We start from the raw sequence: 23,562 nt of genomic DNA, 5'->3' as shown, positions 1-23,562 counted from the left end.
GGCGGGGCCTGGTCTCGCCCCACCCCTCCTTCATTCGACACGTGCTAAGGCTGCCACGTGAAGGCTTCCCCTCGGGCCGCTGACAAAGAGGCAGATCAAGGCTTTCGAAGGAAGCGGTAAAGGAGCATAAAAACAGCTAGCACTTGGATAGCGCTTTCCTGTTGGTAGAGCACTTAACAAATATGATCTCATTTTAGATCTACAACCTCCCCTCCCCCGCACCTGTTCCCATTTTACTAAGGGAGACAAGCTGCGTGGTGCCTGGGGTCACACCAGTGTCTGAGGCCGAATTAGAACTCAGAGCTTCCTGACTCCAGGTTTAGCCCTCTATCAGAATACAATCGAGTATAAATCAGGGGAGGCAAAATGAGGAAGAGGGAGAAATCGGCAGGACGGAAGTGATTCACACTTAGGCCTTCGGACCCCAGATCTAGTCTTCTGGGATTTGGGTTGGTCCTCAAGGAAAGGAGGAACAAACGAGGAAGATGTCCGAATTAAACTAGCGGTCCTGGGAAATCCCGCGATGTCAGTAGTCTACCGATTATCTCCTCAGTGAACAAAGTTGTCTTCGGAGGAATCTTGTCCTTGGAGGACCCCGTAGTCCCAAGCTTCCCCCCCCCCCTCCCCGTGATGCCCAGCGACGCCGCCGTCCAATGGCTTCGCGCGCCTGAGGATGTCGTCACCGCCGTCGCGCTCGTGCAGTTCCCGGATTTGAGCTGCGGCTTCTGCTCCCGCTCCCGGCGCGCCTTTTAGGCTGAGCTATGGCCGAAGCGGAGGCCGAGGAGAGCGGCGAAGAGGGCGACGTCTTCCGGGAGCTCTCGACTTCAGCTCTGGGCCGGAGCGCGGGCTGCGCCCCTCCGGCGGGGAGTCTGGCGGCGGCCCCGGCCCCGTGGGAGGAGGCCGAGCCGCCGCAGCCCGCCTCATTCTCTCCCGCGGCTCCCCTCACGCCCGAGGACCTGCAGCGGGTTTTGGAGCAAGTGAGGAAAGCGCCGCCGCCGCCCCGGGCCCCCGGGCCCGCGGGCCTCGGGCCGTCCGGGAGCTGCGGCTTCAGCGTCGTGCACGACGCGGCCCGGCGTCTGCAGGACGCGGCCCAACAGGTGGCCCAGCACTGGGGTCCCGACCTCCCGCCGCCGCCGCCTCGGCTCCTGCAGCCCCAGGTGAGACGTCCGCCCGTCCTCCCCCCGGCCTCCTGCGGTGACTGCCGCGGGCTTTCCAGGGTTTGTGGACTCGGGGGATTTTAGAATGGGAAGTGACTGCACAGACGATGGGAACGTTCGCTCCCAACCCCTCAGTCAGCATCCAGGGGATACCGAGGCACTGACAGAAGGGATTTACCGAGGTCACACAGGCGAGTAGCTCAAGAAAGATAACATGTTCATGAAGGGAGCAAGCACTGATTAAGTGTATGACCTGTTACGGTGCCAGACGCTGCTAAGCGCTCACAGCAACCCTGGGAGGGAGGTGCTGCTAGTATTTTCACTTTACAGTTGAGGAAACTGAGGCATACAGAGCTTAACTGACTTACTCAGCGCCAAAGAAGCCAGTACATGCCTGGGGCTTCCTTTGAACTCAGGTCTTCCTACGTGGTGTCCCGCTCTGTGGGCTGGCAGAACTGGGTCTGGATCCAGACTGCTGTACTCTAGTCCTTTACGTGTTTCAGTCCTAGAATCTGAGTTGGGAGGAACTTGAGAAGTGATATAGTTCAACCTCTCTGTTCTATAATATTTCTGATGAGCATCTTTGGTGGAGAACGTTTTATCTACCGATAAAAATTCCCAATTTTTTTTGGCAGCAATAGTTTTTAGTCTAATTTGCTTTCCTAAATATTTAGCTGAAATATATTAAATTGAGCAAACATTTAGTATTAACCTGCAGAATGTGGAGCATTGGTCCTGAGGCTTTCCAAAGTTTAGATAAGATTGGGACCCTACCCTCATGAACTTCTGTCTGGTAGGATCAGGCGACATAGGCAAATACAGAGAGCCTGGAAACATTAGGATGTGTAAGAGATGGCAGTGTTCCATTTGTCTGGAACTTATAGTACCTACAGGGTCATAGTGTAAGGAAAAGACTGGAAAAATAGGGTGGCCAAGTTGTGGAGGGCCTTGATTTCCAGACTAAGGACTTTGCTCTTTAGACTGTAAGAATTTGGGATATTTAAAGAACAAAAGTTTGATGAGCAGGATTGTTTTTCATTCTGTGTAGTTCTGCTTACAAAACTCCTTTGCTCCAAGGTTTTCCTTGGCTTTCCATTGCCTACAGATGGAAGTTTAACTCCTTAGAATATAGGTGTTATAGGCTGAACGCAGGCCTTCCTGAGGCCAGCTATCATACATTATAACAAAATTCCTCTCCTATAAATAATTAAACTCATGGAAGCTGATGAGATTATAGGGAGAATGAGACTGAGAGAGGACGGAAGAAGGGTGATGGAACAGGGGAAAGAGAAAAGAAAGAGTAAGAAAAAGAAAGGCCCAGGACCAAACCTTTGGGAACACCTCCAGTTAGGGGGTGTGATCTGAGTGATGAGTCAGAAAAGACTGAGAAGTTATCAGGTAGGAAGAGAAATGGAGAAACTGGAGAGATTGAGCTTAATGAAAGCCAGAGGAGAGGACAGTCACATTGTCAGAGGCATCAGATAAGGTCAAGAAGTATGTGGACTGAGAAATGACCATTAAATTTGGCAATTGAAAGACTGTTGGTAACTTTGGAGGGCAATTTTGTTTCAGTAAGGTCAGAAACCAGATTGCAAAAGGTTGAGGAGTGGGAGAGATGAGAGTGGAGGCATTGAGTCTAGGTAGCTTTTTTAAGGCCGTTGGCTGAGAAAGGGAGGAGAGGTACAGAATGATAGCTTGAGGTGATGCAAATGTCTGGTGAAGTTTTTTTTTTAAAGAATATGGGAAATTTGGGCATGTTTGAAGACAGGAAGGATGGAACCAGTGGAGAGGTTGAGAATCATAGAATAAAGCAGTGAATAGAATGAAATCTGGAGAAGACAGGAGGGATGGAATCAAGTGCACATGGGGAGGGGTTGACCTTAGCAAGGAGATGGGCCAACTTTTTGTCAGAGACTAGGTGGGATGGAGGAGAGTAGGAGATGATTTCAAGGTGTTTTGAGATGAAGAGGAAGCTTATATTTTCTCAGTAAAGTTACAGCCAAGATCTTCAGCTGAGAATGGGGGTTGGGGAGGAAGTTTGGGAACCTTGTAGAGGGAAAACAAAGTTTCTAACAGTTTATGTGGGGAGTGAGATAGGCATTCAGTTGTGGGGGAATAAAAGGATTGCTTTGCTGAAGTGAGGTATTAAGGTTTGATAGTTTGAATGGTAGTAAGACTTCTTCCAGTTTTGTTCAGTGGCATGTGAGTAAGAACAGATTCAGATAGTGGGAGTAAACCAGAGCTGAGGTTTAGCAAGAGAAGAGGGTTGTGATAGGACCAAGAAGGCAGAGGAATGTGTAGAGCTGAATTGGCCACCTACTAAGTTAATGTTGGAGAGGGAGGAAAGTTAAGTCACAGTAGATGTCGTAGCCTGAGAAAGTACTGAAAGATCATCTGTTTCCTGAGTATGGAGAGGAGAGAGAGGGAGGCATAGGGAGAGGTAGAATGCTGGATTACAGTTAGACAAGTGTCAGAGTTTCTAATTAAGGAGATAAGATTAATTGTGAGGTCTAGTGTATAATAATCCTTATGGCTGAGGTGGAATTGAAGGAGTAGGATATGAGATTTAAGAAGCTGAATTGGGAAGTTGAGTTTGGGGTGCACCTTTGTTAATATTCAGATTGCTTAGATAATGGTAGGAGTTGGGGAGGAAATAAAAATAATGAGCAAGATGCAAAACTGCTTGGGAAAAGGAGAATGACCAGGGGTTGTATTACAGTGTAGATTGGGTGTAAAATTTTAATTGAGTGGACCTCAAAGTTGGAAAATTTGCTGAGGGATGAGGTAAGGGGGAGAATCAAGAAGTGCTCTTTGGGAGTAATGAGTATTTCAGCTCCCCTTCCAGGATAAGTGTGTCATAGGTATGAGGAAAGGTACAACCTGGTTAGGAAGGAGATTCAGGAATGTAGGAGGCTGTAATTTTTTCTAGAAAGTCTTGCTTGACCCTTCAAGTGTGAAGGAATTTCTGACACCTTTGAACTATCACAAATATTTGCTGTCTCTCTTCTCAAACTTTTATCTAAAATCATGCTTTCGGAACTGAAAAGGTCATCAGAAGTCATTTTAAAAAATAACTTTTTTTAATGATATCTTTTATTTTTACATTATCTGTATTTTCCCATGTCTTTCCCTTCCTCTCCCATTTTTTATAACAGAATTCTTTTTTGGAAAGAAGGCAGAAAAGAAAAAAATTCAGCAAAATCAATACATTGAAAAAATTTGCCATTATTTGCAATTTCATATCTATGGACCATTTTGGGACCACACTCTCTATAACTCTTCTTAGGTATTCACTTTTGATTGTTTTATTGTTTTTCCCCCCAATTTTTGGCCTTTAAAAAGGTTTGAAAGACATAATTTTCTGGGTAATTTTAACCATTTTATTAGTGACACTAGCATTTTAATTAAAAAAATGGTCATTTGGCTCCTACTCTCTTAGTCTAGGTGATGGGCCCATTGGAAGAGGGGTCTTTCTAAGGCTGGCAATCAACTCTGGTTAACAGTTAACTAGAGAATGAATATTACAATGAAGGTCTGACTAAGAACTCTTGATTATGTCATTAATTTTATTGCCCCGCCTTGACCAATCTGTTCAAAGAATTTATCCCTGCCCAAACCTGAATGGAACACAAAGGTTTCCCACTTGGATGGAATCTGGATAGAGAAGAAGGTTAGCTGACCTTCAAAGAACCAAGGTCTTGAAATGAGGATAAAAGAAAAAGGGGGAAATCTGGATTTCCCCAAATCATTGGTAATTAATAACATCTCTCAATTTTCATTGTAGTCTTTGTACATGTCTCTGCCTTCTTCACTTGTTCTTGTCTTTCCTGGCTTCTCTATAATCATCACATTCACTTCCCATAGTGTAATGATGTTTACATTACATTCTTATACTACAACTTGTTTGTTTCCAGCTCTTTGCTACCACAAAAAATGCTGCTAAAAATGTTTTGGTATACTGTAATTGGAGCATTTTTATTTATGAAAAGGTCATCTTTTTCAACTTCAATCTGAAAAGAATTCCTCCTGTAATAATCCATGAAAAGTGATCACCTAATCCTGCTTGAAGACCTTCAGTAATGGGAAATCCAGTAATCTATTTACTGGAGTGTATTTGGTGTTCAGGGAGTACTAATTCCTCTGGTGTGAGAGCTTACTGAGCCCTTTTCAGGGTTGATCTTCCAAATTAGTGTCCAGCTGTCAACCTGCTCTCTTCTGTGGCTTCAAGAAGCTGTAGTATACCCAATGGCCAGACTCTGCTAAACTGTCTGGCAGTTGGATTAAACCAGGTTGAGTATAACCTATAGGTCTCATGCCCATCTGTGAGTTAGGGGGATGTCTTTCCTAAGCATGTGAAGACTTCTGCCCTGGCAGGATGGGTGGATGAGAACAGTTTGTCCCAGTGGCCATGAACGTGGCTAAAGCAGGTGCAGTGGGATGCTTAGAGCTTGCTTAGGCATTAAAGACTCCAAGGTCATCCATTGCATCTTGGGCCATCACTAGTTCTCTTGACTTTTGTCTTGCCACTGGACTTTGATGACTCAGGAAGAAAGAGTGAGGCTGAAGATTTTGTGCAGCTCTGCCTCTCAAATCTAATTTGAGAGTCAAGACATCCTCCCATGATGTCATTTGTCTGCTGCAAAAATGAAGGATGAACAGCAACATGTCTTACCACTTCCCTTAGACTATAAACTCCTTGAGATTAGTGACTTCTTATTCTTCAATGTATTCCCATAGTGCTTAGTGCAGTGTCTTACGCATAGGGGTTAAATAAATATTTGTGGCAGAGCCAAGACTAGAACCCAAGTCCACAGCTTTTTCTGTTCCATCATGGGGTCCAACACTGACCTAGAAAGTAGCTGAAACATGGAGAATGTTGTATAAAATAGTTTAGATCAGTAGTGTCAAACTCAAGTAGAGAGGGGGGGCCGCTAATTCATATGTAAGGATCCTTGTGAACCAGTTACTCACTTAGTTACAAAATGTAATATTATCAATATTTTATTATATTTTTATTTATTTTGTTAAATATTTTCCAGTTACATCTTAATCTGGTTTGGAGGGCACTCAGAATGTCTTGGGCCCAGTGTGTTTGACATTTGGTTTAGATAAGAGTGGGCATAGAACTTGTGCTTTGTAAGGGTGATAAAACCCAAATACAAATAACTGTAATACATAATATTACACAAGTCTTTTGAAGAGTTGGAAAACAATGCTATTTGTTGTATATGTATGGGGAAAGATTACCAACTGGAAGATCAGGGAGGCTTCCTGAAAGAGGTGGCTTCTGAGTTGGGCTTTTAAGGATGACCGGGAATTCAATAGGGAGAGAAGGTGGAGGGAAGACAGTCCAGGTTCATTATATAAACTAAGACCCAGAGGTGGGAAAGCATAGATTACATTTATGAAGGGAAAAATAGTATTATTTTTCTGGAGTATAAGAGTACATGGTGGGAATAATGTGAACTAAGACTGGAAGGGTACAGTAGTGTAAGATCGTGAAGAGCTGTGAAGGGCCATGAAGCAAAGGAATCTGAACATTGAGTAAAGTTAGTTGTACGGAGTTACTAAGGTTTTCAGCAGAATAGTGAAAAGATTAGATCTATGTATAAAGAAAATCATTCATTATGGAATAATTTGGAAAGAGGGGAGTTAACAAATATTACACTTGAGATACATCATAATACAGCTAGTTACACAACTTTAGTACTTAAAGAAGTGAGGACTTGTCTTACATTATAATCATTTATTTTTGATACTTCCCTTCATACCAGAAGTTTCACATTTTTTTATGATACTGTAACAAGTTATATACACAACTGGAAAACATTAGATATATTTTTCAGGCTTTGAATACTTTTCATTATTGTGCCAAAATGACATGTTCGTTAATGAGCTAGGTAAGTGTGATCTTGCCTCTACCTATATTAGAATAATTGGTGAACGAAGTTATTGGTTGCTTTGAAAAATTTGGTCTGTTTCTTTTTTGTAAGGAACATTCTGTCTGGAGCCAAAGCACCAAGGGTATTGTAATCTATTTTTGCTTACATACATACCATGAAATGAATTGTATTAATGTCTGTTTGTATTATTATTGCTGTATGGCAATAAAACATGGAGTATGACAGTTCCTGAAGAACTGAAAATGAAAATCACCCCAGAGGGCAATGGAGACCACATGGTAGAAATGCTTAGGCTGCACCATAAAATCAGTATGGAACTTCAAAGAATAGGAGTAAAAGAAATCAGGGAAGAAAAGATAGAGTGGGCTGGTCATATGGTGAAGATAAAAGATGACAGGTAAACAGTCAGAATGCTCTTTTGGTTTCCTGGAGATGTTAGGAAAAAACAAAGAAGGCCTTCATCCAGCACATTGGGTGGTCTCCTCTCTAGTGAGCTAAGGAGAAGACGTGATCAGGAGTTGCATAGGATTGGCAAAGCATAGATGGTTTGGGATCTGTATTGTTGGAAGAAACATCTATACCGTTAAATCACAGATCTGTTTGAGCAATAAATATTGCTTCTCCTCTCCCAAAAGTTTTAGAATTGTTACTAGTTTACATGACTATATGCATTATGCTTTTGGCATAAACTATTACTTTAGTATTTGAATATAGCCAAATTATACACATCCTTCCCTTCCAAAAAAGTAGCATCATATGTTGGTATTCCAGTGCTGTTTAAAGAAATCATGATCCACCTCAAATTAATGTTATCCAATTTCATCTGTTTGGGTACTGGGCCTGACTCAGGCTGCTCCCTAGGGACCCTAAGGGTTCTTTACCAAAACAAAAAAAGTTATGTAGCCTTAGCTAGAGGATACTCTAGGGGAATAAGCTTTGAGGACACTTTAAATTTTTTGCCTGAGGAAAGTTCCCTTGCCTCAGTTATCCATTGTGATTCTCCAGCGTAGCCTCTGACTGCTCTTGGAGCTCCTCCTGGCGTTTAATAAGGAAATGATGTCAACAGTCTGAGCCCTTAGTCCCCTGAGTCAACCAAGGCTTTTTTTTTCAATTTTATTTTTTGTTTTACAAGCATCAAAGAAGCAAATAAATGCGAACTGTTATTATTAGCTAATATTTTCAGAGAAGATGGTGAAGGGCCTAGAGATTGTGCCACTTATAAAGATTTATTGGAACTGGAGCTGTTTACTTTAAGAGGGACATATTAATTATATTCAAGTATTTGAAAGACTGTTATGTGGAAGAGAGACTAGACTTGTTCTGCTTTTCCCTATGAGACAGAATTAGGAGTAATTGGCAAAAGTTACAGAGAGGCAAATTTGAGGTTGGTACAAGGAGGAAAAAGCCCCACATCAATTCTCACCTGGACGATTGCCATAGCATCCCAATTGGACTTCTGGTTTCTAGTCACTTTCTTCCCCAGAACAGCCTCTGTAATGCTGCCAAGGAAATCATCCAAAAGCACAAGTCTTTTGGATAAAATAGAAACTCCTCAAGTTTGTGAATTAAAACCCTTCACAATTAGACTTTATTGCATATTACTCACTATCGTGTGCTTTCAAACTAGACTGTTGTTCCTATATTTGAAACTCCACCTATGTTCCTTGGCTGTGGCTCATTCCTGAAATGCACTCCTGAGTCACCTTCACAATTTATAATCCTTAGCTTTCTTTAGTTTTATTTGCTAAGCTTTGTCTGATCCTAACCAGTTGTTAGTGTTTTCTCCCCCTTCTCAAATTATCATCTTTATTTATGTATTTTCTGTCCAATAGAATGTAAGTTTCTTGAGGGTGGAGATTGTTAGGTTTGTTTTTGTCTTCTACTGGTGCCTAGCACACAGTAGGTGTTTAGTAAACATGTTTATTGAATTGAATTAGAAACTTCTTGACAGTTACAGTGTACTGCTTTGAGAAGTATTGGTTTCCTTGGAAATCTTTCTGTCTGAAATCTTCAAGCATAGGCTAGATGACTACTTACTGAATTATATGGAAGGAGAAGTTCCTCCCTTATGGTTGGAATAAATTGGTTTTGAGATCTTTGAAGTAGCTTCTACTTCTGAGAATCTTTGATTTCTTTATGTAAACTGCTTTCTAAACTATTACTCTTTCACTCGTATGTAAGTTGCTTTATTCACTAGGTTGCTTAAAAATTATTCCTTTGAATAATTTTATCCAGTTTGTGAACAGCAAAATTTTGCTGAGAATGCAGTGAAAGTACTCCTTATAAAAAATTCTAATTCAGCCTGATCTAAATTAGTTTCATGAACTGCATTTAAAATTCATCAACTAAAATTTATGAAACTTTCTTTACAAGACTTTTGGGAAGACTTTTGACTTAAAACATTTTTCATTGTTTTCTTTAAAAAAAAAACGAATCAAGCTCCCATTTACAAATGCAGCCCTTTTTAGTCCAAGACATCCCCTTAGGATGCAGAAGCAGTATATAGCTTTCCCTTCCACATTTTAGGCGCTGTGGTGCTACCATAATTTGGAAAATGTGTATAAAAATTTTTGACCCTCCCTTCATACTAAAGAAGTCTGACTTTTTTCCCTATAGGGTGTTTGTAGTACCTTATTGTAAAATTTGAGTTAAATATTTGTTCATAGGCTCTGTGTCATCTGCTGGCCTATTCCTACCATTGGTGGCTTCTGCAAAACATCCCCCAGATTACCATTTAATTTTTTATGCTAATCTGTGATATATTGAAACTACGATGGGGAAAGTTGCAATGTGAAAGGATAACACTAAAATTGAGAATTGCTAATAATTAACTTATTACCAACAACCAGTTTAGACAAATGTTTTTATAGAAATTGCATGTTTCGCTCTTCAGTGGATTATTGCTATTATATTATAGTTTATTGACACATACCTCTTTGTTTATGTGTAGTGGTATGTATGTCATTCTAAGTACCTGTTATTAGTGTTGCATTTTTTTCTATTTCTGTGATCACTTGCTTAATTACTAGTTGTTATTATATGTATGTATGTTTAAATAACTTAGATATTTAGTAATTGAAGTAGCTTGTCAAATAGTGCTTTGCATTTTGATATATTTAGTGTATATAATAGTAATGTGAATTTGGTGTATTTTTTTTCTTCAGAGATTGCAAAGTTTTTGGCTGCAGGGGAAAATAATAACCTTAGCTTCAATAGACTCTCATAGAGACGTTAGAAATTATTGTTACATATTTAAGAGAGAGAGAAGAATCTTGGAAAAAAGTTAATTGTCATCTTGAGAGAGTTAACTATTTGTGTGAGTAGAGAAAATTCATGGGAAAAGAGGTTTCTCCGGTTTTTATAAACTGGGGTTGGGGGTTCAATACTAATTAATTAATTTTATGAGAGAGATGTTGCAGTTATTATAATTTATGAGGAAGCATCAAAACATAGCTTTTGATTGCCCGTAAACCCAGTGTGAGAGAATTAATAAGCTAACGAACCAAGTATTACGCTGAAGGGGAGTGGATTGATTTTTGTCCCTGACAGCACCTGAGAGGTGTTGCTCAGGGATGTTATGACATCAAGATATCCATCACATTGACTGCTACATGTAGGTTAACAAAAACTCTGTTACATGTAGGGTAAAGCTTACATACACAAGCATAGTTACTATTTTGCTATTAATGCCAGTTATCAATAGCAAAACAGGAAGATGTTCTTTAAACACAGATTTTCAGAGATACCTGTTGAAACCCAGTATAACTTATACCTGGGCATCATTAAATCTTTTTTTTTTTTTTTTACCTATATAATATTGGCAGTCTGTAAAATGTGTATGTATTTCTTTACCACTTAAAAAGATCCATAATGGTGTGTGTCTTCCCTATACTGAGATAGATTGGAACTCTTCTGTGATTTAATTGATAGTTTTATAAATTTCTGTGGGCAGAAAATCTGTAATAATTATCTGAGATGATGACTCCATACTCCATACTTTTCCTCTGATGACAAGTCTGATGCTTGTTCTGACTTGAAAGTTTTCCACCTTGGTAGGTAGACTCTGTGGCCAAGAACCCAGGGTTGGTTACCTCCATGTTGTGAGGGGAGGACTTAGGTGGAAGGTATATATGTATGTGTGTGTGTTTGTATGTATATATACACACATAAACCTACACATGTATATGTACATGCACACACATGTGTACACACATGTATATCTGCATGTGTTTCACTAGGTAATGTCCAGGGAGGCAACATGATGTTATGAAAAAACCCCACTGTATTTGGAGTGAGAGGAGTTACGTTTGAATTATGACTGTTGCTTACTGTCTGGGAGACCCTCTAGCAAGTCATTTAAACTTTCTGAGTTTCAGTTTCTTCATATAAAAATGAAGAGGTTGGACTAGATGGATCAAAAAGTTCCTTTCCTATATTCTATATTTCCTATATCATTTGAACAAAATTGATATGAACTTTAAGCCTATGTGGACTTTAAAATCTACATAGAAGAGATTTTAGTTATACTATCTTCGCAGTGCTTATTTAGAAGTGACATGATTGTGGTCTTAATGTTGAATGTTGGATTCAAGCTCAGGAGAGCTGTGCTGTAGCAGTTTAGGAAAGAACATAACTTTGTATTTATACCTTTTTTAAAAAATTTTCTGTGTTTAAGGAACTAGAAGCCATTCGTGTCAAGGTAAAATCCGGAGAAAGGCCAATGCCACCTCTTGCAGCAATTCAGCCCAAAACAATAACTTTGAGTCAGCCATTCAATGGGAATACAGATTTGTTAGGATTGAGTGTTGTTAATCCTTCGATTATTCGGATGCAGCCTCTTCTAAGAACTGAACAACAGGATTTGGCGAATACTTCACCTCCACCTCCTCTTCAGCTTCTTGTGCAGAGACCACTGCCTCCTCTTGGACCAGTGTCTGTGGAGAAGTTTATGGCACATAAAATGCTGAATGGACAAAGGGCTACTTTTGTTCCTTTGTCTTCATCTAACACTTCGACAATTACATCTTCAGCAGTTATGTCCAATTCAGCAGATTCACTTATTTCCACCCCCGAGATCGAGTGCACTGAGAAGTTCAAAAAATCTTTAAAAGTGAAAACCCGATCAGGGCGAATTTCACGGCCACCAAAATATAAAGCTAAAGATTACAAGTTCATCAAAACTGAGGATTTAGCTGATGGGCATCAGTCAGATTCTGATGACTATTCAGAACTGAATGTGGAAGAAGAGGATGACAGGAGGGAGAAAGATACATTATTCAGTTCTTCTAGTGGTTACCTGAAGCCTAAAACTTTTAAATGTCAGACTTGTGAAAAGTCATATATAGGACAAGGAGGACTAGCACGGCATTATAAACTTAATCCAGGTCATGGGCAGCTGGAACCTAAAGTATTGATAACAGATAAACCTGATGGAAGTGGAGGAGCAGGAGATGGCATTGTGAAGATAACGGCTCCTGAGCCATCAATCCCAACCGCTTTAAATAGTGAAAGTACACTAGCTCCATGCATGGCAGGGCCAGATTCAGCATGGAATGGGCAACAGGTAACACTTCTTTTTTCTTGAATTCCCTATCTCCTGTTTCTACCTATGTCACTGACTTTAAACTGGAAACTCTCCTTGAGATTTTTGAGTTCTTGCACGCTGCCATTCTTGTACACTGTGAATATTAAATTGCGGCCTAAAGGCTCCTCCCATTTTTTTTTACCCCAGTCACTAAGAGCCTGGAATGTATCAAGAGTTTATATGCTGAAACTTTAGCTGCTGGATGACCTTTAGAAGGGCAGTTTATATAGCTCACTTTGTCTAAACATACACTCATAAATGTGTTGTCATCCTTTTCTTTAAGTAGATCCGTTTAGCAAATACTTAGGCCACCATAAAGTGCTGTGTTGCAAACTAGCTACCATAAATTGCTATGTTGCAAGCTGTATTATAATCTACTTTGTTTATAAACCCCATGCCTTTTTTCCAAGTAGGTAGATCCCAAATTCTGACTGACTGTATTTTGAAGAGAAAAGCCATTTCTTCTGGAACTATGAGGACAATAGATTTTAAGAGATGTATCATTCCTAGCTGTTGGGGAATCATGGTGTCCAGGTCTGGGGAAACCTTTTAGATAAATTAAGAACTAAGGCAGTATATACCTTTATCTGTACTTCTCTTAAGTATTTTACCCTGATGTATTCTGAATTTGTATATTTTCTTTTACCCTTGAAGTAGGAATAAAGAATAGACCTGAATTTTATTGGTATAGAAAAATCCTGGATGAAGAAACTCTCTACTAATGAAGTTTGGCACGTTCTTTCTATAACTTAGAGTCTCAGGGCATTGCTCAGAGCACTGAGAAATTAAATGACTTGCCCGGGGTTAAGTAGCCAGTATATGTCTGAGATGGGACTTGAACCAAGCTGGCTCTGAGGCAAGCTCTGTTTCCATTATGGCACTCTGCTCTTAACTGGCAGATAAAACCCAGAAAGCATAATCATGTGGTTTGGATTGTGTGGAGATGGTGGGAGTAAAGAAAGGAAAAGGGAACTGGTCTACTTTTCCCCTATCATGTATCTCTATAATGATACTCTTTATACTGCCTAACTTATGCAGTAAATAATTGGTAATGTGTTGTCATGCTCCTTAACATTGCTCTTGAGTGACTCACAGCTTTAATACCAAAGACTGGTGTTCCATGATTTGATGCTATATAGCACGACCTGAATATTATTGTTAAAGAGTTGGGTCTTTGTTTCATTCAGAAGTTTAGAGTCATTAAAAGCACTGTGCATTTTCCCAAAGGCAATTCAACCAACTCTCTTACTGTGTTCAGTTAATTTTGTTGATACTTTTTCCTTTCTTGACATCATCACTGTCTACCTCCCTTCTCTCCACTTAATTCCCCCTCTCACCTAAAAGACATCCTTAGTAAATAAGCATAGTAAAGCAAAATAAACTCACACATTGATTATGTCTGAAAATACATGTTACTCTGCACTTTTTGTCCATCAGTATCCATTGTTGTCAGCAGGTGGGAAACATGCTTTCTGGGATTGTTATTGATTATTGTGTTAATTGTAGCTCTTGGGGTAGCTAGGTGGTGCAGTGGATAGAGCAGGAGTCAGAAGGACCTGAGTTCAAATCTCACTAGCTGTGTGACCTTGGGCAAGTCACTTAACCCCAATTTCCTCATCCTGGGTCATCTCCAGTCATCCTGATGAAGATCTGGTCGCTGGATTCAGATGACTCAGGAGGAGAAGTGAGGCTGGTGACCTGCACAGCTCTCCCTCACTCAAAACAAAGTCAAATGCAAATCATGTCATTATTTCTCTGATGGCATGGTCTTCTTTGGCAACGAAGGACAAGCACACATTAGTCTAAGCCAGGGGTGGTGAACCTGTGGCCTCAAGGCCCTTGGGTACGGGCCTATTGACTTAATTGTAGCTCTTAGGTCTTTTTTAAGTAAATATTTTAAATATATATTGTATATTTATTATAAATATAATTTATTTTTAAAATGTATATTAACTTTGACATGGTAGTACTAACACTGGTAATACTTCTTTGTATCCTTCTGAATTTCCTTTTGCTCTCCTGTTTATTTTTACGTATTTCATTGACTTTTCTTTGGATCACTGACTACAGCCTACCTTTACCCACATGCTGTCCCCTTCCCCACTAAAAGCTCTCTCTGGTAGCAAATAAATATAATCAATGAAAACAAATTTGTGTTTGTATTGTATAAAAAACTCAAATATCTCATTTTAACCTACAATTCAGGTAGTCATGCCTCCACCAAGAAGTAGGAAGCATATTTCATCTCCAGGCTGCTGAAATCATAATTACTTCTTGAACTGATCTTAAATTCTTCAATGTTTCACACTTCTTTTTCTTTTTTTTAATAGCACTGTACTCAATTGTATATTGTTCCCTTGGTGTGTCAGTTCATAAAGTCCTCTCAGATCCCTCTAAATCTGTTCTAATTTTTATCTGTTTTTTTTGGTATCTCTGAGGCATAGTGGTATAATTGATGGGTATGTACATTTTAGTGACATTCATTCCAAGGAATGTTGAGACCAATTCATAACATCACCAGCAGTGCATTTCTTTAACTTCTTTCTTATTTGTCTGATTTTTGAAAGGGATCCATTGAAATCACCAGCTGCTATAATTTTACTATCAGTAATTTGATTTTCATAAAAATTCCCAATTAGTGTAAATAATCCCATGAAATGGTTACATGCACTTGAATTTGCAGTTTGAAATTATGATTATGTGAAATATAGTAGCTGGTTCTGGCCTAATGGAAATAAGGCATCGTGCATTTAAAAAAATATGACCACCACAGGAAGTTGGTTATTCCCACTAGTTGGGGCCTAGGTGTATATGCCTTTTGGTACATATATATTGAGTATTGATATTCGTTTTTTATGATCCCTTTTAGTATAGTGCAGTTTTCTTGTTTATCTCTTTTAATTGTGTCTGTTTTTATTGTTGCCTTGGTTGAAGTAGATTGCTGCCTTTATTTTTTTGAGTTTGACTGTAGTAAATTCAGTTTCAGCCCCTTTGTGGATCTTTGTTTCAAGTGTATTTTTTGTAAATGTTATATTTTTTTTATTGTTAGCCTCTGTGAGTTTATGGGTTAGATCATACCATTCAAGAGTTATGATTGTTAATTGTGAATTTCCTCCAACATATATCCTCTTACTCTTTTTGCTTTATTTGCCACTCTCTTGCCTTCTTTATGAAGGTGGCGAAAGTTGTGAGATCAATTGAAATGATCAGCTTTCACCCAAAATCACATCTCTCCCCTCCCCCATTATTCTTATTAATGTGTCTTAGAATAGTTCTAGCTTCATTTTTGGGGCCATTGTCACCTTGTTGCTGGTTATTCTGAAGTCTTTCTATTCTCTCCTGAACTCTGCTGACAGTCAGTCTTGGACCTGGAAATTGCTTTTCCGATATCTCAGATTGTGTGTCCCGTAGACATCATAAACTCAATAGGTCCAAAGTAGAATTCATTATCTTTCCCCATAAGCTCTCCTTCCATCCTCCTTCCCTGTTATGTTGAGAAGAGCATCCTGTTAGTCCCTTAGGCTTACAACCTAGGAGCCATCCTCAACTCCTCACTATTTCTTACCCTCCATATCTTATATGTTGCCAAGGCCTGTCAGTTTTATCTTTGTAACCTCTCATGTCCCCTTTTCTCCTCTGACGTTGCTGCTACCCAGATACTGGCTCTTATCTATCATCTCATACCTGGATTATTGTAGTAGCCTCACTCTAGTCCCTCACCACTCTAATCCAGTCTCCATTCATCTGCTGAAATGATTTTCCTACAGTGCAGGTTCAACCTTGTCACCCTCCTACTTAGTAAACTCTGTGGCTCCCTACTGTATCAAGATCAAATTCAGAATGCTCTGTTAGACGTTCAAAGCCTTTCATGACTTAGTTCCTTCTTACTTTTCTACTCTTCTTATGCCTTCTTCCCAGCACGTATTCTTCAATCCAGTGACACTGGCCTTCTTCTTGTCCCACGAACAAGAGACTCCCATGTTGCAACTCTGGGCATTTTCTCTGACTGTGCCCCATGCCTGGAATATTCTCCCTTCTCCATTTCACCTACTGACCTCCCTGGCTTCTTTTTCCCAAATAAAACCTCATTTTTTGTTGGGAGCCTTCCTTAGCCTCCACTGAGTCTAGTGCTTTCTCTCTGTTAATTATTTCCTTTTTATCCTGTGTATAGCTTGCTTTCTATATATTTGTGTGTTGTCTCCTTCGTTAAATTGTAAGCTCCATGAGGGCAGGACTGTCTTTTACCTTTTTTTGTATCTTCCGCACTTAGCACAGTACCTGGTACACAGTAGGCTCTTAGTAAATTATTATTGTAGATTCATTATTTTTCTTGGTATCTTATCTTCTGTTTCTTTTCATGAGTAATATTTATTCATTATTTTGGAATTTTGTTTTTACATTTCTTCAATTGTTCTAGGAAGTAATAATCTTTGAGGTTGTTTTTTTGTAACCCTTTATTTTGTTTAGAACTCAAAGAGGCTTTAGAAATTATAGTTCAACCACCTAATTTTACATGAGGAACTTGAAACCCATAGAGGTTGAGTGACTTGCCCAAGACAAATGTCTTACATGACCTATAGCAATAGCAAAGCCAGGATGTTGAGAAGTTGGGACTATTTTCTCATCTCTCATTTCTGTTGTAATTTCTAAGTTTGGACATTTGTGCCTGGCACTTTTTGGGTGTCTGACCCTAACCTGTTTCCCTCATGTTATTTGCCTGTTTTATCGTTACCTTACCCATACACCCAGCTGCATGCAAATTGGAGCACATGTTCTTCCTCTTCCTCTCCCTTCAAGCCTGTGTTCATCTGCATCTGTCTTTTGTCATGCTGTACATTATGCCTAGAAAACCTTTCCTTCCCTTTGTTACCATGCCTGTCCTTTTTAATGGCCAACTAAAATGCCATATGTTCTTTTTTTTTTTTTAAACAACAGTAAGAAATACTAGTTTATTCTTTGTTACACAAATACCCATTGGCATTCCTACTTGCACATCTTTACTCACTTGGAACTCATTTTTAAAAATTGTAAATGTTTATTTATTTATTTTTAGTTTTCAACATTCATTTCCACAAAATTTTGAGTTCCAGATTTTCTCCCCATCTCCCCTCCCCCACTCCATAACGCCATGCATTCTGATTACCTCTTCCCTCAATTTGCCCTTCTATCACACCCCTCCCTTCCCTTATGCCCATCTTTTTTCATTTCTTTTAGGGCAAAATAGATTTCTGTACCCCATTACCTAAATTTTTCATTTCCCTGTTGTATGCAGAAATGTTTCTCAACATTCGTTCCTTAATACTTTGAATTCCAACTTCTCTCCCTTCCTCCCTCCCCACCCATCCCCACTGAGAGGGCAACCAATTCAATATAGGCTATATATGTATAGTTTTGCAAATAACTTATATAATAGTCATGTTGTGTAAAACTATATTTCCCTCCATCCTATCCTGCCCCCCATTTAATCTGTTCTCTCTTTTGACCTTGTCTCTCCCCATAAGTGTTTACTTCTAATTCCTCCCTTCTCCCATTTACCCTCCCTTCTATCATCCCCCTCACCCTACTTGTCCCCTTCTCCACTGCTTTCCTGTAGTGTAATAATAGATTTTCATACCAAATTGAGTTAGCATGTTATTCCCTCCATAAGCCAAATGTGAAGAAAAAGCTTCACTTTTTCCCTCTCACCTCCTCCCTTTTCTCCTCCATTCACTAAGCTTACTCTTGTCTCTTTTATGAGTAATAGTTTGCCCCATTCCATTTCTCCTTTTCTCCTCCCAATATATTCCTCTCTCACCCCTTAATTTTATTTTTTTTTAGATATCATCCCTTCTTATTCAACTCACCCTGTGCTCTCTGTCTTATATATGTATATACACATACACGTGTGTGTATGTGTGTAATCCCTCCAACAACCCAAATACTAAGAAAAATCTCAAGAGTTACAAATAGTATCTTTCCATGTAGGAATGTAAATAGTTCAACTTTAGTAAGTCTGTTGTGATTTCTCTCTCCTGTTTACCTTTTCATACTTTTGATTCTTGTGTTTGAAAGTCAGATTTTCTTTTCAGGTCTGATCTTTTCATCAAGAATGCTTGAAAGTCCTCTGTATCATTGAATGACAGTTTTTTTCTCTGAAGTATTATACTCAGTTTTGCTGGGTAGATGATTCTTGGTTTTAATCCTAGTTCCTTTGACTTCTGGAATATCATATTCCATGCCCTTTGATTCCTTAATGTAGAAGCCGCTAGATCTTGTGTTATGCTGATTGTATTTCCACAATACTTGAATTGTTTCTTTCTAGCTGCTTGAAATATTTTCTCCTTGACCAGGGAACTCTGGAATTTGGCTACAATGTTCCTGGGAGTTTCTCCTTTTGGATCTGTTTCAGGAGGTGATCAGTGGATTCTTTCAATATTTATTTTGCTCTTTGGTTCCAGAATATCAGGACAGTTTTCCTCGATAATTTCATGAAAGATGATGTCTAGGCTCCTTTTTTGATCTTGACTTTCAGGTAGTCCCATAATTTTTAAATTGTCTCTCCTGGATCTGTTTTCCAGGTCAGTTGTTTTTCAGTGAGATATTTCACATTATCTTCTATTTTTTAATTCTTTTGGTTTTGTTTTGTAATTTCTTGGTTTCTCATAAAGTCATTAGATTCCATCTGCTCTGTTCTAATTTTTAAAGAACTACTTTCTTCAGTGAGCTTTTGAACCTCCTTTTCCATTTGGTTAATTCTGCTCTTTAAAGCATTCTTCTCCTCATTTGCTTTTTGGGCCTCTTTTGCCATTTGAGTTAGTTTATTTTTTAAGGTGTTAATTTCTTCAGCATTTTTTGGGGGTCTCCTTTAGCAAGCTTTTGACTTACTTTTCATGGTTTTCTTGCATCTCTCTCATTTCTATTCCTGATTTTTCCTCTACCTCTCTTACTTGATTTTCAAAATCCTTTTTGAGCTCTTCAGTGGGCTGAGACCATTGTATATTTATTTTGGAGGTTTTGGATGCAGAAGCCTTGACTTTTAGGTCTTCCTTTGAAGACCTAAATTGTTCCTCCTCATCCAAAAGGATGGAAGAAAATACCTGCTGGCCAAGAAGGTAACTTTCTATTGTCTTATTCTTTTTCCCTTTTTTTGGGCATTTTCCTGGCCAGTTATTTGACTTTTGAGTTCTTTGTCAGGGCTGAGATTCATGCCATCTGTTCTTGAAAACTTTTTCTGATCCTCCCCTTCCCTTGATGGTGGTCTCCTGCCTCCTCTGCATCTTCATATCACACATATCTAATGTATTTATAATATAGGCATTTTTGTATTTCTCTTACCCTCTTAGAACATAAACTCCATAGGGGCAAGGATTGTGCTTTATCTAAACTTGTATCTCTTCCAGAGCACATAGCTTGAATGTTTCCTAGTAGAAGGATGTAAAGTATGATTTGTGGATTTTTATTTTTATTTTTTCATTTTGGGGGTATGCTGATACAGAACTATGATTCTGAAGAAGCTGGGACATTATTGGAGTCAGAAGAAAAAAATGGAATTCACTTGGCATGTTGGGGATCTAGGAGGACCAGAGGATCAAAAAGAAGTAGAAGGCTAAGGGCATCTGTAAAGTCAAGTTGTTCAAGCAAACACAGCAATTCTGTTCAACCTACTTCATGCACAGGTGTAGCAGAAGAACCGAATGTAGTGAAGAATAAAGCAAGCCTTAAAGAGGTATGTGTTTCCATGTCTTCATGGAACTTCATATCATTTCATTGGATTCACTTTGGGGAAAATTTACTGAAGGTCTATTTGCCCTTAGATCATTTTAGTTGCTATTAGTTGTAACAATTCAACTATGAAATGTATTTTGGGAAATTGAGCATTATAGTAAAATCAAGCATGATGATGTCAGAAAAAAATTGGTTATATATGTGGTATATATATAAAAACGTGTGTGTGTGTATTTAAATTCTAACAAACTGGACATGCTTTTTCATTTGCTTGTAGGTAGTTTTGAGGTATATAGGACTATCATAGGACTATTCAGCTTATTTGACACTTACTGGAAAAGTTCACTGTTCTAGTATAATAAAGTAATTAAGGTTTCATTTCTTTGAGAATATAATAAAATTGTCTTCTGCTCGAACTAACTCATTTGCATGGTAAATTGACCTGTGAAGTGCTGTTGTCTGGAAATGCAGTACAACATAGATAATGCTAATTTGTGGTTTTCTAAGTCATTATGTGTTTGAATACTAGCCTAAGATGTGGCTCTGACATTTTTCTGAGTTCTTGGCCTTTTATGGGCAAATTTCTTTACTTCTTTGAACTTCAGCTTCCTGTTTTGTAAGAGGACGATGATTGCCTTACCTAACTTACTAAAATCAGATTTTAAAAATTGATGTAAATAAATATTTTTTAAACTATAAAGTGTCATACAAATATAAGTTAATAATTCTGTTATAGTAGAGGATAATAGAATTCCTTGTAATAGAGGTATGATGCAATGAGAGAGAGCACCAGATAACCATTATGAAGAATAGCATAGCTGCCATATTGGGTTTAATTATTAAACTCACTGTTAATCTTGCTTAAAAATACAAGTGGAAGAAGTAGATTAGATGGGATATTACCTTTTTTGCTTTGTTTTGTTTTTAGACGGAAACTGCTGTTAGTGACATAAAGTTCTGAATATTGATTCAGGTGAATTACCTTTAATCATGAACACTAATTATCTTTCTTACCTTTTCCCCCCAAACATTTAATTACCCATACAGTTGAGGAAATTACTCATACAGTTAAGTAGAAGGCTAAGGGTGACCATAAAGTCAAGTTGTTTAGGCAAACACAGCAATTCCATTTAATCTACTTCATGCGCATGTGTAGCAGCAGAACAAAATGTAGTGAGGAATAAAAAAAGTGACTCAAGAGATATGTTAAGACCTATATTATAACAGATAAGCAGTCATAGGATATGAACTGGCAGTTCTTAAAAGGAGAAAAACAAATTGCTAACAAAGACAAAGTATTCAGCTTCCTTATTAAATAAAAGTAAATTAAAACAACATTGACGCAAAAATGTCTGTTTAAAAACAGGCAGACTATTAACTAGTTTTAGCCTTTTAGAAAGCTAAATGAAATCATACATAGTAATTATAATATTATGTATGCCCTTTGACCCAATAGTACCAGTATTTTGCAACCACAGAACCTCAACAGGAGGACATCTGAATTAAAATGGGGTACACATTGGGATAATAACACTCTCTAACTCAAGTTACCTCAGGTGTTTTTATTGCCTAATGGTACCAGAAATGGTTCCACTACTTCTATTTCATATCAGATAACTTCCTAAATAAAACTTCTTTGCTTAGGTCATAATTAGTAATAAGGTACAGACTGCCTATGTCCCCTTTGCATCTTTCTATTGACCTTTGATTCTTTGGAGATTTTGATGTTCCAAGATCTGTGACTATTACAGGGAGATGAATATTATAGGGAGAAATTTTGAGTTAAAGAGATGGGGCTTTCGGCTGGGATGCAAGTTGGCATTGAGGAGTTTTCCAGATTCATTATACAAATAAATGTCTTGTTAAATTTTGGACCCAACTCATCATCTCAGATATACAGACTGCTAACTCAGTGGGCTGGTTGCTCAACTGTTTGTAATAGGGCAACAGGCACTTTTCATCTACATAATTTTTATAGGACAGTGGATTTCATTGGGGAAGTTCCATGAAGTTATGGGTTTTATGCAGTCAATATAATTTCATCTGCACTTTATAAATTTTTTTAACATGATCTTCATTTCCTAGTATACCCAGTCCTTCATGCCTTCTACCCAGAAAACCAGCTAACTCACATCCATTGAGTCTGACATGATATACAGGAATTGATATTCTTAGTCTCATATGTCTGTAAAGAAAAGATGGAAGAACATTCTCTTATCTCTTCTTTAGGGTTAAATTTGGTTACAGTTATATGGGATTTAGTTTTTATTCCCCCTCCCATTGTTATAGTTATGTATATATTGTTTTTCTTGTTCTCATTATCCTACCTTGCATCAGTTCATGTAATTCTCTGTGTTCTCCATATTTATTGTTTCTTACAGTGCAGTAAGACATAGGATAGTTGTCTTTAGATATTTAATGACTTATATTTAAGAGGGGATAGATTTCCAGTCGGTGGTAGAAGTAATAGTAAGGCACATTTTGCTTATATTTAAGAAAGACATTTCTAATGACTAGAACCATTCATAAAAGGAATGTTATATTAAAAATAGTGACTAGAGCTTTAAAATTTGCAAAGCAATTTTCATACATCATCCCATTTTTCATAGCCCTGTGATGTATTATTTCCTCTGTCCCCCATTATATAGATGAGGAAATTAAAGTTTAGAAAAGTTGTGATGCACATGATCACACTACTAAGAAGTGAAATAGAGAATTTGAAACCTGAATTATCTTGTCTCCAAGCCCATGCTCTTCTGCATCATTATGTTGCTTTTTCAGCGTGCTCCCTGCCCATGGAAGCACATGAGCAGATACCAGTGTCAACAGTATTGCATCTCTCTGATATTATGGAAGGGATGTCTTGGTTAGGAATTTGGACTAGATTCTCTCTGAGATTCCTGTTAAGAATATGTAAAAACAAGTAAAATTTACTACTGACTTGTTGGATGTATAGAAGGATATGCATAACTTTTAAAAGTTGCTAAATGTCATGTTTTGGTAGTTGCTCCAGCAATGCGACCATGAAGATTTAATGGAGCTGGCTCTACCACGTCTAAGCAAGCTTGTAACTGTCTATGAATTTCTTCTCATGAAAGTGAGTATTCTCATTGTATACGAAATACACTGTTTTGGATGGTGATACTTCATAATTTAGAAAGTTGAGTTTTATTTTCATTTTAAATGAGCTAAAGGTATTTGGAATTTTCTGTAT

General features: G+C 38.4%; 1 protein-coding gene across 2 annotated transcripts in view; it reads left to right on the top strand.

The window, feature by feature from the left end:
* Positions 1-682: 682 nt before the first annotated feature.
* ZNF839 (zinc finger protein 839) overlaps positions 683-23,562 on the top strand; it is a 37,060-nt gene continuing 14,180 nt past the window's right edge. The window contains exons 1-4 of one of the 2 annotated variants that reach the window (XM_072630170.1): positions 683-1,157; positions 11,736-12,623; positions 20,119-20,349; positions 23,353-23,445. In XM_072630170.1, coding sequence (XP_072486271.1) covers positions 762-1,157; positions 11,736-12,623; positions 20,119-20,349; positions 23,353-23,445 — 1,608 coding nt within the window. In that variant the 5' untranslated portion in view covers positions 683-761. The remainder of the gene's footprint in view (positions 1,158-11,735; positions 12,624-20,118; positions 20,350-23,352; positions 23,446-23,562) is intronic. The other variant, XM_072630171.1, reaches the window with a different exon arrangement.

Source organism: Notamacropus eugenii, chromosome 1 (genome assembly GCF_028372415.1).
Source record: "Notamacropus eugenii isolate mMacEug1 chromosome 1, mMacEug1.pri_v2, whole genome shotgun sequence".
Classification (NCBI taxonomy): Eukaryota; Metazoa; Chordata; class Mammalia; order Diprotodontia; family Macropodidae; genus Notamacropus; species Notamacropus eugenii.
The sequence above is the reverse complement of the archived record's forward strand: the minus strand, read 5'-3'. Positions and strand labels throughout refer to the sequence as shown.